This window comes from Argiope bruennichi, chromosome 7, assembly GCF_947563725.1.
Source record: "Argiope bruennichi chromosome 7, qqArgBrue1.1, whole genome shotgun sequence".
NCBI lineage: Eukaryota > Metazoa > Arthropoda > Arachnida > Araneae > Araneidae > Argiope > Argiope bruennichi.
In genome coordinates, this window is record NC_079157.1 from 93,397,323 (window position 1) to 93,414,129 (window position 16,807).

Consider the following 16,807-nt stretch of genomic DNA (forward strand, 5'->3'; position numbering starts at 1 on the left):
AAATATAAATGCGGCGTCTGTTCAAAGTTGTGCTCGTTACAAACGCAAACTAATAACCGGAGCCGATAAGTGAAGAACAGTTTAATCTTAATTAGAATATTTCGCCATGAATATTTAAAATATTTGTAGCACAAACGAATATTTCTACCTAAATTGTAAGTAAACTAGGGAGATGTAATGTCGCTCTGTGTGTTTTTGTAAAAAGCATTAATAAACAAACTTATTTTCAAACTTTTCCAGAGTTAGAAATATTTTGAAACAATGCAACTAAAATCATGTAACTGTAACTGCAATAGAGAACCGGGGATTATGATATTGTTTCGATTTCGGTTTCGTTTTAGACGCCCTTGATCGTTTGTTTTAGTTATATTTAAATAATATTATATATTTTTACTGAATCTTCATCTTTGATTAGGACTGACATTTTTATGTAAGTAATTCAGTAATCGATATGGAAATTTGAAAAAGTTTACTTATCTTTTCCTGTGAATTCCCGAGATCAGCCAGCCGTCCTGACTGTTCTACAATTCGTCTCTTTGTTCCTGATTTTAAAAGCATCCAAAATTTGAAATTTGCGATTATTTGGAATATTATCTATTCGAAAAATAATTAATGGTAAATTGATACGAGGAGAAGTTTAACTAAATTTAAACTTTTTAAAAGTTAGCGTTTGATTTTTTAAAATGACGAATACTATATGGTGATCTTAATATGACCAGTGCTAGGAAAAAAAAAAAAAACCTATGAAGAAAAGCAGTGAAATTGAAAAATAAAATATTTATGGATTTATTTTTTTAAATATATGCTCAACTAACGTCCTAATTTGACCTAACAACCTTATTTGAGCTCGTAGGTTTTGGAGTTTCCTGGGATGAAAATTAGAGAATATGTCTAATTTACATTGAATGTAAATTTTTAATTTTTTACAACATTTGTGCATGTGCAAATAGGGGATTGATTAACATGCGAACTAGGAAGTGATTTTCAGATTAGCATGTACTTGTATAAATATTAGATTACATGCAATTTATATTGAATTTATTGAGCATTTCTAATGGATAATTTAAATAAAATTCTGAATTGGGTAGTAAATATCAAATTGAAATATATTTCTGCAAGTTATCCATTAACTTATATATGAAAAATAATTCTTTTTCCTAAATATTTTTTCTTGTTTGCAAAGTATATTTGATTATAATTGACATATTTATTTACTGTAAAATTGCTAGATTTTTTGAATTTTTTTAATATTGTTTTGAATCTTGTGTCTGTGTTTTGGATATATTCAAGATTTAAATTGAATGGTTTATTTAATTTTATCTTTACTTATCAGTAAAAGGTTCAAATTAAAGAAAGATCTGCTGTAAAATTTTTTAAAAAGTTATCTCCTAAAGAATTATACTGAATTTTTATTGTACTTTATATGTGGATCCACTAACAATAGAGTTGATTAAATAAAACAATATTATAAATGTGATAAAAAACATTTGTTTTTCTGATTAAAAATTTTTTTTGCTTCTTTTATTTTTTATAAAATACAAAATTTTTTAACAAAAGTTATAAAATTAAACCTTTTTTGAAATTTCTTAATATTTCAGGTGTTTTGATATTTTTGTTATTTTAATTAATTTATTTTTGTGACTTTTTCCAATATGTGATACTATTACCTAGCCATAATCCTGTATTCTATGTGCCCAGGTTATAAGTCCTAGATTTAAATTCAGAAAATCTGATAGCCTTATTTGCATAGATTAAAAAATTTTATATAAAGCTTAAATTTATTTTTAGGGGGAACAAGGAATTCCGCTTTCTCATTAACTGAACTATTTTAGATTAAATTTGTTTTGTATATTTTATGTTTTATTAACTTTAAAATTTAAGATAATCTTGTTTAGTTTATATTTTTAGTGATAATAATTTATTGAAAATTGATTTATTTTATTTAACTTTTGAGTTACATTAAAACTTTTAGAAAATTACTTTCTACTTAGTTTATATTTTTTTATTGTTTTGTTTTCTTTATATTTTCATTCCATTATGTTTTCAATATAGTTAATTTTTTTTAAATAGAATTGGGATGATTTTCTTTATCTAGGATGAATGATGAAGCTGAATGCAAGAAACTGTGGAGAGTGAGATGTACAATTATGCAGGTAATATTAACTAAATGGTTTGATAGTTATTGAATTTTAAGAAATTCTTCAGTAAATTTCTATATCTAAACCCAGTAATTTTATTTTGTATGTTCATGTAATAACAATTTTAGGGAAATATTTTTGATATTTTTGAAATTGAATTTAAATTGTTAGCAATTCAGCAATTTTTACAAATTTGTAATGATAATTTATTTATTAAACACTATTAATTTTATAAAATAGATTAAAATATTTATACTATATGCATATGATAAATATAAAGTAATTCTGATTTGGAAATAAAATATGTTTAATTTAGAAGAAAATTGGTCAAAATTATCATGAGCTGATGTTTTAATTATTAAAATCTATGTTGATGGAAAACTGTTATGCTGATTAAATACTCTTATCCTATGTAATATATTATTGAAGATAATTTGAATTCTGGATAAAAAGGATTCTATACCCATTTAGATTTATGCATATATCTACTCAAATTGAAAATTTATTAAACTTTCTACTTAAATTAATTATTACAAGATAATGAATTTGCTGTGTAAAAGATTAGTTATTCTATTTACAAAACATATTGATTTTTTAAATTCTAAAGTAATTGTATATAAATTTTTATGTCTCTAATTTCTTGCAAATAGTGAAATGAATGAATAAAAAAAATAATGCATGTAATTACGGTAATTATGGCACATAGTTAAAGTATACATTTAACAGTAATTATAAGATATATATAATTAATATAAATATTATATAAGATATATATAAATTTTTTTCTTTCATTCTTAGAAAATTTTTAAGAAAAAATTTAAGCAACAAGAAAAATGAACATAATCTACTGATATTCTGGGTGTGCATTCATTTTTCTGATTGCTATTAATTGCCTGTTTTATTTAAATTAAAAAGTTTGGAAGTAGAAAAGGCAGATGGGGCAGATATGGGAATTTGAAGCAAATATTTTAAATTAATTCTTCCAAATTTAATCTATTTTTTAAAATTGTATTCATTTTGATTTTTTCATAGTTATGACTGCTGTAATTTTTTATTAATAACTAACTTCCTTTGACCAGTTGTTTGTATACCATGTCAATAACATTATTTTATGATGTCAGCCAATTTTTTTCATCATCTTATCACAACTTTTAAACTTAACTTACTTTTGAACTTTTAAATTAAATTTTATATTTTAAATTCTATTATATTTTTACTTCTGAACTTTTAAATTATACTTACATAACAAATTTAGATTAGTTACATGTAAAATAAGGAAAAAAAAAGATGTTGATGTTGAAAAGACTGTATTATTTTACTGTATATCTGGAAAATAGATAAAGGCGACAGCAACCATTAACAATGTGTTTAAAGGCCATGAGATTTCAAATGAAATTAAAATTTGTGCATTGGTTGGGTGTCTTTGTAATTTTTTTCCATACAGACTGTACAGAGAAAATAGTGTTTTTGATTTTTCGCTCTGATCTGAGAGTTTAAATCTCTCTCAAAAATGGAGGGTGATGTAGGACCAGCAGCCATTGATGACTTATCTAGGGGTCATTACTTTCATATAAATTAAAAACTGTTGCAATTGAACTGTGGTTTGAAGTGTACTAGTGTTTCCTTGATATTCCTAATTATTTTAAATATATATATTATATTTTATTTTGAAATGATTATATTGAATTTAATAATTATAGTTATAATGTAAATTATTATGATTTGAGTTTGTAATTAACTGTTGTTCCATTAGATTTTTGTGTTTATAGTTTAATAACCAACTGATTTTTTATTTGTGATTTTCTGTGCATTGGTAAAATTTAAAAGGTTGGTAAGGTGTGTTCTCATGTCATTCTCATCATCTGGTCATTTTTTTTAGAATTAAATAAGGTGAGTCCAGAAGTGTAGTGGAGCTGGACATCATTCCAATATTTATATATTATTTTTTTATGTAGAAAAAAATAATGAAAAACCTTACTAAAAACCTCAGGTTTGTTCAATACTCACCTTTATAAGTATGCTTGATATTACAAATTAATAAAAGTGATTAGCTTCTAATAAACATAAATGAGAATAAGTTAAAAACATTAAGTTTACAAAAATATTTAAATGTATTTCATATTTTGATTCTGCAAATCCATGATTTTCTATATTATTTCCTCATAATTATGATTTAGCATTAAAATGGTTTTAGTATTATGCTTTGAATCAAAGTTAGTTCAACAAAAATTATTTTACGTTTTCATTATATTCATGCATTGAATAACAATAAGCATGGTTTATGTTTCATCTAAAATAAATTAAAAATTTCAAAATATATATATTGTTTCATTACTGACACTATTATTTTATGATTTCAGTATTTATAAATACTCCTTTTTGAGTGATCCTTTGCTGTGCTCTCCTTAATGCTTCAATCCATTCTTCACCCCAACACCCCCAACAATATTTCCCAGACCAGAGCATTTCAGCATTTCTTAATTTCATGACTAGGTGATTATCCAAGTCCAAAATGGAACGTTTGTCAAAATTAAACTAAAATCTGTAGCTTAGTATAAAAGTAACTAAATAAAATAAAATTAAAATAAATCTGTAAAATGTAAGTCTTAGGTGTGTAAATTATTAAAATTATATGCTATTTAACTTTGCATGATTTTTTTTTTTGAAGAATAAGAAAATAGATATCATGTTATTTAAGAATGAAAATTGTATCAGTCTTGATTTATGTACTTTTTACTCTTGTAGCAAGTCATTGCTTGATTTTTTTTTTTATTAAAACATCAAACTATTTTTATTTCAAATTGTGGCAACCTTGTTACATAAAATACTTTTGATGATAAAAATGTGTATGTTAAAAAAAATTATTCTAAAATATGTTCTATTTATTGTCATTTTCTCATCTTTTTTCTGTAAATTAAATCATTTCTTTTTCTTAGTGTGTATATCTTTTACAAAGTTTTCATTTTATGTGATAATGTAAAATCTATGATGACATTCTTTCTAATATTTCAGATGTGTCATGATCGAGGGTACATAGTAACTCAGAAAGAGTTGGAAGAAACTTTTGAGGAATTCAAAGAGAAATTTGGTGATAAACCAAGGTGAGATTTTCTGGATGAAGCATATTTTCTTGAAATGTGTAGTCCTATTTGGATGGAATAGAGCTATAGATATACATATAAGTGAGAAAGACTGCATAATAAATATAATTGTACAAATGGAAATTCATTAAAAATAGAAAAAGGTTTTTGAACTTGCTACATTTGTTTGTCAGTAGACATAAAATTTCTCATTTATATAAATGATTCCAATGAAGGCTTTTCATTATAGATTTGGTGATTAAATGGCAATATAATTTTAAAATTTTACTATCAAATGTAGCAAGTTCAATTTTTTAAAATTTTGAATGAATTTTTCCTTTGTACAATTAACTAAAAGCATATTTCTTTGTCAAAGTTTTCAAATCAATAAAGTGCAAAAAGACTTATGATCAAAATTGTAATAATTGATTCCTAACCACATTTACCTTCTTATAATTAGTATTCTAGTAATCTAATATCATAACCAATTAATAACATATAGTTAAATTTATTATTCTATATAAAGAAATTTTTTTTATTTGTTAAACTTGTTTCATGACGAGGAGACAATTGATTTACTAAAATTGTCTGCCAATTGACTTACAAAAGGATATATGTTAGAACTAGATCTTCTTCTTAAGATCAGAAAATAAGTAAGCATATTATTTATAATGATCAATCCATTACCATTGATATCCTTAGGCATTGTGCAATGATTCCTCTCTTGTCTTCTCTGTGTCACTTCCATGTAAAGTGTTCTGATTACTATTCTCAGCCCAGCATCTTATATACATAATGTGAAAAAGGAACAATTTTAAATGCTACTGGATGGTATTAAATAGCAATGGCTTTCACAATTGTGTCATATGGTATTTAATCTTCATGTACAAATATCAGTTTCTGTTTAGTACTTCTGGATTTAATCGATCTATTGATGTTAACAACTTGAGGATCACAACTTTTTAAAGGTGCATTCAGGAATTAAAGGCTCACTAATGTACCTGCTTATTGCTTTGCTTTCTTTGTTAAGAGAATATAGAGAAATGCACCCAGCTGATTATTGAAGGGGTAAAGGTTAAATATTTTTGGATGTGTTTTATTGAAGTTTTGAGATATGGTGTAGTATTCAGTTTAATTTTATTACCCATGGCTAAGAGACAAAGATATCTAATTGAGAATGGAATTCATAAAAGTTCTACTAGTTTGGTGTCCTACAGACCAGACTATTTGACCTACAGTTGCCAAATTTGAAACATATATATTTGGAGAGTGGAAATGTGTACCTCAGAACAGTTTTTTTCTGAAATTTCAGTTATAATTTAAATTATGAATCAAATTGAATTTTGGCATTTTCCTGAAATATTATTGCATATATATTTTCTGAAAATATTATTGCAAAAAATAAATTTTACTCTGTTTTGAATAATGTTACAATTTAATAGTCGTATAGATTTTTACTGAATGTTATCAGTTTTAAGAATTGCCTAAGGAAATTTTTTTTGTCTTATTATCTAACAAAAGATTACATTGTTGTCCTGCAATTCACACTATTCATCAACTATCTGATCATGTACTTTTCTTCTATTATTGAAAGTTAAAGAATAAGGTTCCATAAAAATGTTTAAAAAAATGGTTACTATAATGCAAAATTTTTAAAATAAATGAACACATATTTATATTTTTAATGATGCCATGATTTCATGGGACTAATCTCCATTAGTTTCATATACAGAATGAATGGAAATTCATGATACATTCACCATACATTCATGATTTGTGTAATTGAAAATAAAAGCAGATGTATGAAAACTAGGCAGTCTATTCTAATAAAAAACATTTCTAAAAGAATTGCTTCAGATTTATTTAATGACACTAGTAAAGAAATGCATTTACTTAATTTATTAATGCTTAAGAAGATTTAAACTCTGCTAATACTTATCTAATTATAAATATTCAGATTGATCTTAATAGTTCATTATGACATTGTTAAACATATAAAATTTAAAATATTAAAAAGTGTTTCCTGTTTTTCAGTTATTTTTATTCTTTAAATATTTAGGTTATTATGTTGTAATTTTACTCTTTATATAGTGAGAAGCAACCTGCTAGAAGTGACCTCAATGTACTTGTTGCTCATAAAGATGATGCTACTGGTATGATATCATGAAATTTTGTAATGCTTTTGCTTTGTTAAAGACATTTATTTTTCAAATATATATAACAAGCATTGTGTTATTTAATTTTGCATAATTAATGAAGATTACCTTGATTTTTGGATAGTAATATATTTATAAAAATGGATTTGTAAATTCAACAGATTTATTATATTTTTACATATTGTGATATATGAATGCCATTAATTTTATTTAAGGATCTATTTTTTCTCTTGTGCCACTGTTTGCCAATGCTTTTTTATATTCATCCCAATATTTAATGTTGCCCTTGTTGAAAGTTTAAAATCATAACATCCGCATATAACAAATTCCTGATGTGAAACTGTAGGAGGGGAAATTTTATATTAAATATAATGTTCTGTATATTAAGAGTTATACCCCTTACTCACTCTGCTTACCATCCTCAAGAATCATGTTGGGATTTCGTATGGAGTCACTACATGTATCAGCATGCTTTGCTCGCTCATCGTATAGTTATGCATTTCTGTTAGTAATAAGTAATTATAAATACATTCATTAATAAAATAAATTTAAATAATTTCAAGTTGTTTAAAAACTCATAGCAATAATATTTCACCTTTTACTAAAAAGAACTAAACCATCAGTTTCTAAAATTAAAATCTTCTAGTAGCAGAGTGAGAAAGGAATATAAATTTTAGAAAGCAAAAATATATAATTCTAAAATATTTGAAAATCGGAATTGAATTATTTAAAATGATTAACTGATTTTCCTGTTGGTCCTACTTCTTTACCACTGTTTTGATTAGATATATTTAATGAAATTAACCGATATAATGTTAATCGCGTTGAAATATTCTCCAAAAATGGCAAGTATTAATTTAATTTAGTTATGTTTGATTAAATATAGTTTATCACAAAAAATATTATATTATTTCAGTTATATCATATATTATTTTAAATTATACTTGGAAAAATAATATTAGAGCATTTTGAGTGATCAGCTATACTTCAAACTAATAGAATTAAATAGTGACGAAAATTGACAATTCTCCTATGGTTTGGAAACTTCACTCTGTATTCATTTTTTTTGTTTTATTTAACCCCCAAAATTGCAACTATCTCAGTTTGAATGAAAACAGCAAAAGTAAGCATATAAAAGATCCAAATATGGCCAAATGAATATTTTTCAAGATGTACTATATTTTAAGATAATCATATAATGTAATCAACAAAGCAATTGTCAAGCTCTTCTTAATTAAGAAAGTAAAGCACCATTACAAATTTTTATAAATTTATTTCCTGAAAAATGGGTATTTTAGCTAGCATTTAAAAGTTGAACTAAATTTGCCATTTTGAATGTATAAATTTCTTTACTACTGTTGAATACCTAAACAATACTTTTCATTAAAAAAATGAATATATAGTTCAAATGTAAAGTTGTAGTTTTTTTTTTTATTATCGAATGTTAAATTCTTTTTTCTCTGATGATGAGACCCTTTCTCCATTTGAAAATTTAAATCTTTAAAGTTAAAATACTGCTCTTTTGAAGCGATAACATATTTTTTAAAGATTATTTTGAAACCTGCATAATATTTTAAATAACAAATTTATTTTAATTTTATTTTCTGTATAAATGTATAATTAAATAAAAAGGAAGACGTTTTACAGAGTATAAATTTTATTATAAAATTTTGATTTTCCATTTATTAACCTAAACTGTTGATAAAAATTATTTTTTATTTCATAAAAATGAATTTCTATTTTTAATTTTTCTATTCATGTGAATAATAATGTTTTGGACAGTGGTACCAAAAAAGCTTCCATAACTTTAGTTATTGCTTTAATTTTTAACATTTAAGTTATTGAAATGTATGTAAACAATTTTTGTATCTACAAAAATAATTTATCCTATTAATTATGTTGTGTTAATTAAAATTTATTTTCCTTTACCTTACTGTTGTCTTTTGATTCCTTAAGTGTTCATGTATTACATTTCCAGTTTTTCTAAATAAATTTTAACTGTTATGTTTCAATTATCTTCCCTTTACCTTCAGATATTTGCTGGTAGAATTTGCTTATCACCTTTTTGTCATTGTCCATCCTTGTGTGCTGTTCATGCTTAATATATATTGTGTAGGTATTTGATTTGGAAACATTAAAAATATTTGAATAAAAATGTCTGTGCTTTCAAGTAAATGAACTGCAAATAAGTATTTGATTTTGTATATCATTCTTGTATGTATGTATATCATTTTTATTAATTTTCTAGATCTGTTCGTTTTTTTCCTCGATGAAGACAAAGCTGGCACAAAAGATATTAGGACAATTTTCCGTCAGATGCAAGAAAAAAATGTGTTTAAAGCAATCATAGTGTTAAAAAATACCATAACACCACAAGCTAAATGTGTATGCTGTAATGTTTGATATATTTCTTTTTTTCTTTTTATTTTACAAAAATTGCTGCAGAAATTAATGTACAATTTTACAGATTGTGGCAGAGATGGCACCAAAATACACTGTTGAATATTTTCATGACTTAGAACTGCTCATAAATGTAACTGACCACGAGGCAAATGTTTGATTATTTATTTATTATGAATTTTTATAGACCACGAGGCAAGTGTTTGATTATTTATTTATTATGAATTTTTATAAAGCATCAGTAACTCTGAAATATTTGTTTTTTTCTTTCCATTTTTTTTAAATTCCATTTTCTGTTACATATTCCCTATTATTAGTTCAAGATATTGTACAATATCTCTGTGGTACTATTCATTGCGATAAAATATTGTGAAGAAATTGTAAAAATCTTGTTTAGCATTTTGTGGCAGTAGGGCGGTTTTTCTTTGAAATTAGCATTTTTATTTCATTTAAGATACTATATTTAATCATTTCGAATGCCAGTGATTTATAATACTTTGAAATATTCAAGTGTGGAGTGTGAATAGTTGAAGACCTTAAGTCATCAACAATTCTCAATGTCTTCATGTTAGGTGCATGTTAAATCTGACTGGATCAAACATCCTCACATTGTTGAAATGTAGAAATTTTGAAAAATGAGTACTTTCTTGGGTATTGCCCTTTTAACTTGATCATAATTAAATATTATATGGTGCAGTCCTTAATAGTCCTCATGTAGGTTTAAGGCACTATATTAATCTAATTACACAAAGTGATTGTACTACTTTTATACCAGAAACCTTTCATAGGAAGTTTATATATCAGTGCTAATAGCTAAACAGAGAATATTAACAAACAAACAAAAAAAACCCTGAAATATACAGGATTAATTTTTTTAAAAATTATTATTTAATTTAGGAATGAAAGATCAGAAAAGAAAGCATGATGTGAAATTTGTTTATAAATATTATTTTTTCTTAAAATATACTGTTAAAGAAATCAATTTTTTTGTTTGTTGTTTTTTTAACTCAAAGCAATTTTTTTACCTGTATGACAGCATGTATATTTAATTATATATTATTAGTTTGTATATTATGTGTGGTAATTTCATAAGCTTTTTGCCTTCTTTTATAATAAAAATTAATAATAATATGGAATATATTAAAAATTAATTTTTATTTTATAAAGATTATTTTTGATCACATTTGCTTGCAAAAGTAATTTGGTTTGAAAAGTTCTTTTTTATATTCTTATTTATCTAAATTCATTTTTTTTGTTTTTAGTATGCTTATTTATACAAATATTTTTAAATTATATAAAACCATAGTTAAACAAACATTTAGTAATAACAGTCTTGTTTATGGTGACTTCCAGCTGGTTCCTGAGCATGTTCTAATGAAACCTGAAGAACAAACCGAGCTATTGAATAGATAGTATCCTTTATTTGAAGTAAATTATGTTTTTCTACATGCAAGCTGCTAATTTTTCTTTTACCATCAGACAGATAACGAAAAAAATCATAAATGATTTAGTTGGAAAATTGTTTTTGAACTTAATGAATGATTAAGAATAAACATATAAAGATTTGATTCTGTAATTTCTTTGTACATATTACAGAATTTCATTAAATAATATTTCAATATTTTTAGCATGGATATTATTTAAATTCAACTTTATCTGCATTTTAAAGTTTGTTTCCATTAATGTTATTCATTGAAATCCTTTTATAGCCTGACCAGAATTATATATGTTTTTACTATCATAAATGAAAATGAAAAATTCTTTTTAGTTTTTTACTGCTGTATTTTAAATGATTATTTATCTGCTATCTTTGGTTAACTTTGAATTATTTTCATTTAATATAAGAAGTACTGTGGAAAATTATAATACCAAGTATTTGTTTTATTATATTGCTCTTTTCTGAAATTTTATATATATATATTTTTTATTTTGCTATTTCAGCTTATGTATTTTGGATATCTTTAAATTAATAGATTTAGAATTAAAAGAATGTTCTATGAATAAACACTTTAATCCAAATTTTTTGAGTTGCAACAAATATATTAAGAACAAATATTTTTAATGATTATAAAATAATTAATTTGAAATCAAATATTACTCTATGTGTTGCAAAGACATTGGGAAATAACTGATACTTATAAAGTTGACTTAGAAAATTTATATCCACATAGCTTCTTATCATTGCAATTAGACTGTTAAGGAGCAAATTTAAACATATAGCATTTTTTAAAATAAAATCGTAAAATAGATTCGTTGCCTTGAATTGTTGATTTTCAAATGAAATAGTATTTTTGTTCAACAAAATAAGCTTTAGAACTAAACAAATATTGATATTAAGAGTTGGGGGTATACAAATCTGTGTAAAAGATAAATTTGCATGCAATTTTATAAAGGAAATTCATTGTAGTCATAGATGCTTTTACAATATTATCCAGTGGCAGAAAAAGTTTGATAAAATTGTTAATGAATTTAAAAAAGTAAGATTAGGATTTCCATGACTGATGTGGAAGTGAGACTAAGTAATAAAAAATAATTTTTTTACTAAATAGAAAAATCTTGTTTCTGAATTATTTTTCACTATTAGACATGGAAGTGGTTTATTTTCTTGTATTGGACAGTATATCTACAAAAGATTTGAGAAATTTAATTTTAATTTTTAGAATCATGGATTAAATGGAATATTTAAAATATGTTAAGGATTTTGGGTTTAGGAATGAATTTTTTTCTTGTTGAAATATAAAGAACAAAGTATACTACTAAAATTCTTTTATACCGTTTAATTGGAAAATGCAATTACCTATCCCACATCTTCTTATCTCCATATCTATACATCATTGAAGTTTCCCTATCTCATTTATGAAATCTGATTCAAAAATATAATACTTGCCACTTTATTGTGGAAGCAATTCTAAATGCAGCTAGTCAATAATCACTTAATCTTTTTTCCTTCAACAAATTATTTAAGATATATATTTAATTTTGTAACATGTAACTTTATTAAATACACTATTTTAATTTAAATATTCCCATTTTTGTTTTTATCCTATTATTTTTTAAAAAGAATATTTTATCATTCCTGCAAAATAACATTCAAAATGGTTTCACATCACCTTCTAAACTAGGATATACTTGATTTTGAGAGCTAGTGTTTGTATAAGAACTTCATTTTATATAAAAGAAAAAAAAATGTATAAGTTCACTCTGACATTTGATTTTACTTACAGTATTAGTATTGAATAGTTTTAAATAAAATTCTAAATCAAAATGATGATGGATAGTTTTTATTCACCAGATAATATTAGAAAAACTTTGACATCTCTTCTTTATTAGTGCTCTGTTGTGTTTTTGGTATTTATGAATTAAGATTTCTTAGCATATTTTTCATTATTTATTTATAGTTCCATTTGCAAATCAATTATAATAATTATTTATTATAATGATTTAATATAAATTAAAGTGCAAATTTACAATGAAATCTTTATTTTTCATGCATTTATTCCTTATGAATTAAAATAGTAAAATGAAAGAAAATGAATTAATGAGAATTCTAGCAAATGATCCTGTTGCTAGATATTATGGTTTAAAAAAGGGTCAAGTAAGTAACGCTTCTTCTGATGTACTTTTATTATTTTACTTTTCAGTTGCCTATTTTTCTTCTTATTCTCAGGTGGTCAAGATTATCAGAAAAAGTGAGACAGCTGGCCGTTACATAACCTATCGCCATGTTGTTTAAAAATGTTTTTGAAATAAAATTTAACATTACTACTAAAAAGTTGAAAGTTTGCCTTTACTCTTTCAGGAATGAAAAAGTGTAATCATCAAATATAAACATTAAATTTTTATAATTTTTCTGGTATTAAAATTGTTTTAAATATTGAAAAACAGTTTTAGAGATTATTCTAGCCACTTCTATGTGAACATAATTAGAACATGTAAGGTTTTTCACTAAAATTGTAGATCTGTGCCAAATTTTGGACTGGAATTATTTGTGAAAAGAATTATTTTTATAAAATACATAATCAGAATTTCAAAAAAAAGTTATTGGGAAAGCAGTTTAAATACAGTTATGATTATTGCCACATATATTAAGCAAACATTTTTTTTTTTTTTTTTACTTATTACATTTTAACATTTGTATATATATAAAATCAATTTTCATGGTGAAAAAAGAATAAGAAGCAGGTCAGCAATCAAATTTTCATCATAGAATAAATAAATTTTAAAATATAATTTTTTTTTTTGTTAGAAAACATGTTTAAAATGAGCATAGACAATTTTCCATTTCTGTTGGTGCACACACAATTATTTATGATCATATGTTACAAGTGACTCTGTTTTCGAAAAAAATGTGCATTCTGCATTTTTTTTTTAAATTATTGAAACAAAATAGTTGATACATTATTTCAATCATATTATTGAATAAAATAAATTATCTATATATTTTATAAGTTGCCCAAATTATATATTCTCTTGACTTTGTATTAAAACAGTAAGGTTTTTATCTTCAGTGTTATTGCATTTTTTTTAAATATTGGTCACTGTGTTTAAAAAATTATATCTGCTGATTTATGCTACTCTTGTGATATTTCAAACTTTATATATATAATAAATCTTATCTCAAAAACGTCAGTAAAAATTACTTTTTTAATTCTCATACTACAATGGTCTTAATATTTTTTATGAGCAGTCTAAAAGATAAGTATGTGACGATAACAATTTTTATAATAAGATGCACAGCTGTTTCTAAAATACAAATTTTATTTTTCATATTGCACCTGTTCTAAGTACATATTGAATAAGAATATATCATTGCTATTATAACAGCTATAATGCTTCTAAAAATAATTCCTTCTAAAAAAGAAGTGCATAAAAATGAATATGAATAAAGAAGCAGATGAAAAATATTCAATTTATATACCAGGCATCTCAATGGAATGTTAAGTAAGAGAAAATGAAATATGTATACGACAGTACAGTAGTAACTTCAGAGAAAAATAGACATTCTAAAAAAGTAAACTATGCTCAGTTCTGCTAACAAAGTCATAAAAACTATCACTTGTAATGTATTTCAAATATATACATTTTATTCATTATGTGAAGTGCAAATATATGTAATAAAAACAAGATATGATTGGAAATATGAATAATTAAAAAAAAATATAACGTTTCTACAGAAACATGAACTACTTTTTTTATATAAAAGATCTCAAGAGTCAATAAATGTATAAGGAATTTCAAAATTCTTGAATCATGTAATGACTTTGAAACAAAAAAATATCAGTCATTGGAGGAAAGATCTTTATACACTTATATACTGACTAGCCACCTTAAAATTTATGGAGGAGGGGAAAAAAAATTCAAAAAACTAGTTGGGGAATGATTCAAGACTTTTGATATACCAATAACTTTATAGAATATTTACATAAAGAAGTAGTAAATTCTTTTATTGTCGAACCGTAACTTCAATATCTATATTCTATACATTTTTATTTTATTAAAATAGAAATTTATTGTTTTTTAGGAATTATATTTAAAACACCTAAAATGCATAGTAGTAGATTGGAAGTAATAGAATAAAATATTTGTCAAAAATAAAAATGTGTACAATTTAACTTAGTTAGCAGATAATAATTTAATTAATAAGAATTTTATGAAGTTTTATTCAGATAAAATATTCAGTTTTTTTTTGTATGTTATATAAAGAAAAAGAATAAACCATTTTAAAATAATTTGTTTTCCTTGAATGAGGATTTTTCAACAAACTTTGATGAATTTAAATTGAGGGAAATACTTCTTGATATTAATTATTGCAACAAATCCACACCATCAGTTCTTATATATAATACATATAAATACAACAATTTTAACTCCTCACCAAAATTAAATAAGATTGTGAGTTTATATAATTTTTATAATAATGGCACAGAAAAATGAATACATTAATGAGAAAAGTACAGAAACTATCCACTAAGTGTAAACAAATTTTCATCTACTACAATTCAATTTGAAATCAAAAAGTTCCAAGAATTAAGACAGCACTAACTATGTATTTTCAGTTTTGTATTGATAAAGACTAATAAGTGTCTTTAATACTGATAGAATTATTTTTCCAAACATCAAATTTCATTATAAATGGGATTTTCAAAAATAAAATATTACTTATAAATGTAAATATATATATGTATAAACGAGAACTTAAATATAGATATGAAATTTGTTCAGAAGTAACCCTGAAATATATTTATATATAGATATGACTATAGAATTAATTTTAAAGAACTTATTGCGGGAAAGGTACAATATTGAACCTTTTCATATAATAAATAATTATCACATAAAATTTTAAGAGAAATGAACAATTTTAAGTTTAAATGCTGGAGAAAATGTATATTAGATTTAATAATATCTGTAATTTAATAAGAACAACTTTTTATTCTATTTATTTCAAATGATAACGTTCACATTTAATTCTTTATGGTAAATATTAAAATTTTGAAAATGAATTGTGCTTTGAGACAAAAATTGAGTTTAGTTGGTAATCTTATAACAGCTTAATTGGCACAGTTTGGTATTTTAAAGTAAGACTCTACTTTGAAGGTACAGCAACATGGCCCCAAAGAGGGGAAATCAATTCCTTTTTTTTTTCCTTTTCTTCTCTTTTCTCTCAGTGTAAAGTGTTAAGCTTTGTTACGATAAAAATAAAAATAGATAATGCTTTACTAAGTAAATTAACATTTATATCTAAAAAACTTTACAGCAGAATACAATATAAATTTGTATTTCATACTGTCAAATACATATGAAAAAAATGAAACTAATACTTTGCACGTTTGAAATAAGGTAGATAAAGTTATTCTTGAGCAGCACAATGGAAAAGGTGGAAAGGAATTTAAACATTTCTTGTAGAAAATTGTCAAATCAGATTATTATTATTATTTAGCATTACAACTTGATAGACATTTAAGATTATTACATATAATTTTTTTCTGAAGTAACCAACTACTTCTCCAATGTCCCAGAAACAGCTTTTACA

The 16,807-nt window shown here is 24.0% G+C and overlaps 1 protein-coding gene across 6 annotated transcripts; it reads left to right on the forward strand.

The window, feature by feature from the left end:
* Positions 1-19: 19 nt before the first annotated feature.
* Positions 20-14,005, forward strand: LOC129975141 (DNA-directed RNA polymerases I, II, and III subunit RPABC1-like). 6 transcript variants are annotated; one of them, XM_056088097.1, is made up of 9 exons: positions 108-155; positions 2,096-2,153; positions 4,499-4,631; positions 5,151-5,239; positions 7,310-7,371; positions 9,623-9,759; positions 9,842-9,922; positions 11,128-11,186; positions 13,291-14,004. In XM_056088097.1, the coding sequence occupies exons 4-9, from the start codon at positions 5,151-5,153 to the stop codon at positions 13,505-13,507; spliced, it is 645 nt and encodes a 214-aa protein (XP_055944072.1). In that variant the 5' UTR covers positions 108-155; positions 2,096-2,153; positions 4,499-4,631; the 3' UTR covers positions 13,508-14,004. The 6 variants fall into 6 exon arrangements, with proteins under 6 accessions (XP_055944070.1, XP_055944072.1, XP_055944073.1 ...); XM_056088098.1 differs by lacking the exons at positions 108-155; positions 4,499-4,631 and adding an exon at positions 302-430 and having other exon boundaries at positions 13,291-13,369; positions 13,442-14,002; XM_056088095.1 differs by lacking the exon at positions 4,499-4,631 and having other exon boundaries at positions 20-155; positions 13,291-14,002.
* Positions 14,006-16,807: the final 2,802 nt, after the last annotated feature.

Coding starts and splice junctions, on each gene's coding strand:
- LOC129975141 (XM_056088094.1), top strand. Junction 7,372..9,622: donor TCATAAAGATGATGCTACTG/GTATGATATCAT, acceptor TTAATTTTCTAG/ATCTGTTCGTTTTTTTCCTC. Junction 9,760..9,841: donor TAACACCACAAGCTAAATGT/GTATGCTGTAAT, acceptor ACAATTTTACAG/ATTGTGGCAGAGATGGCACC.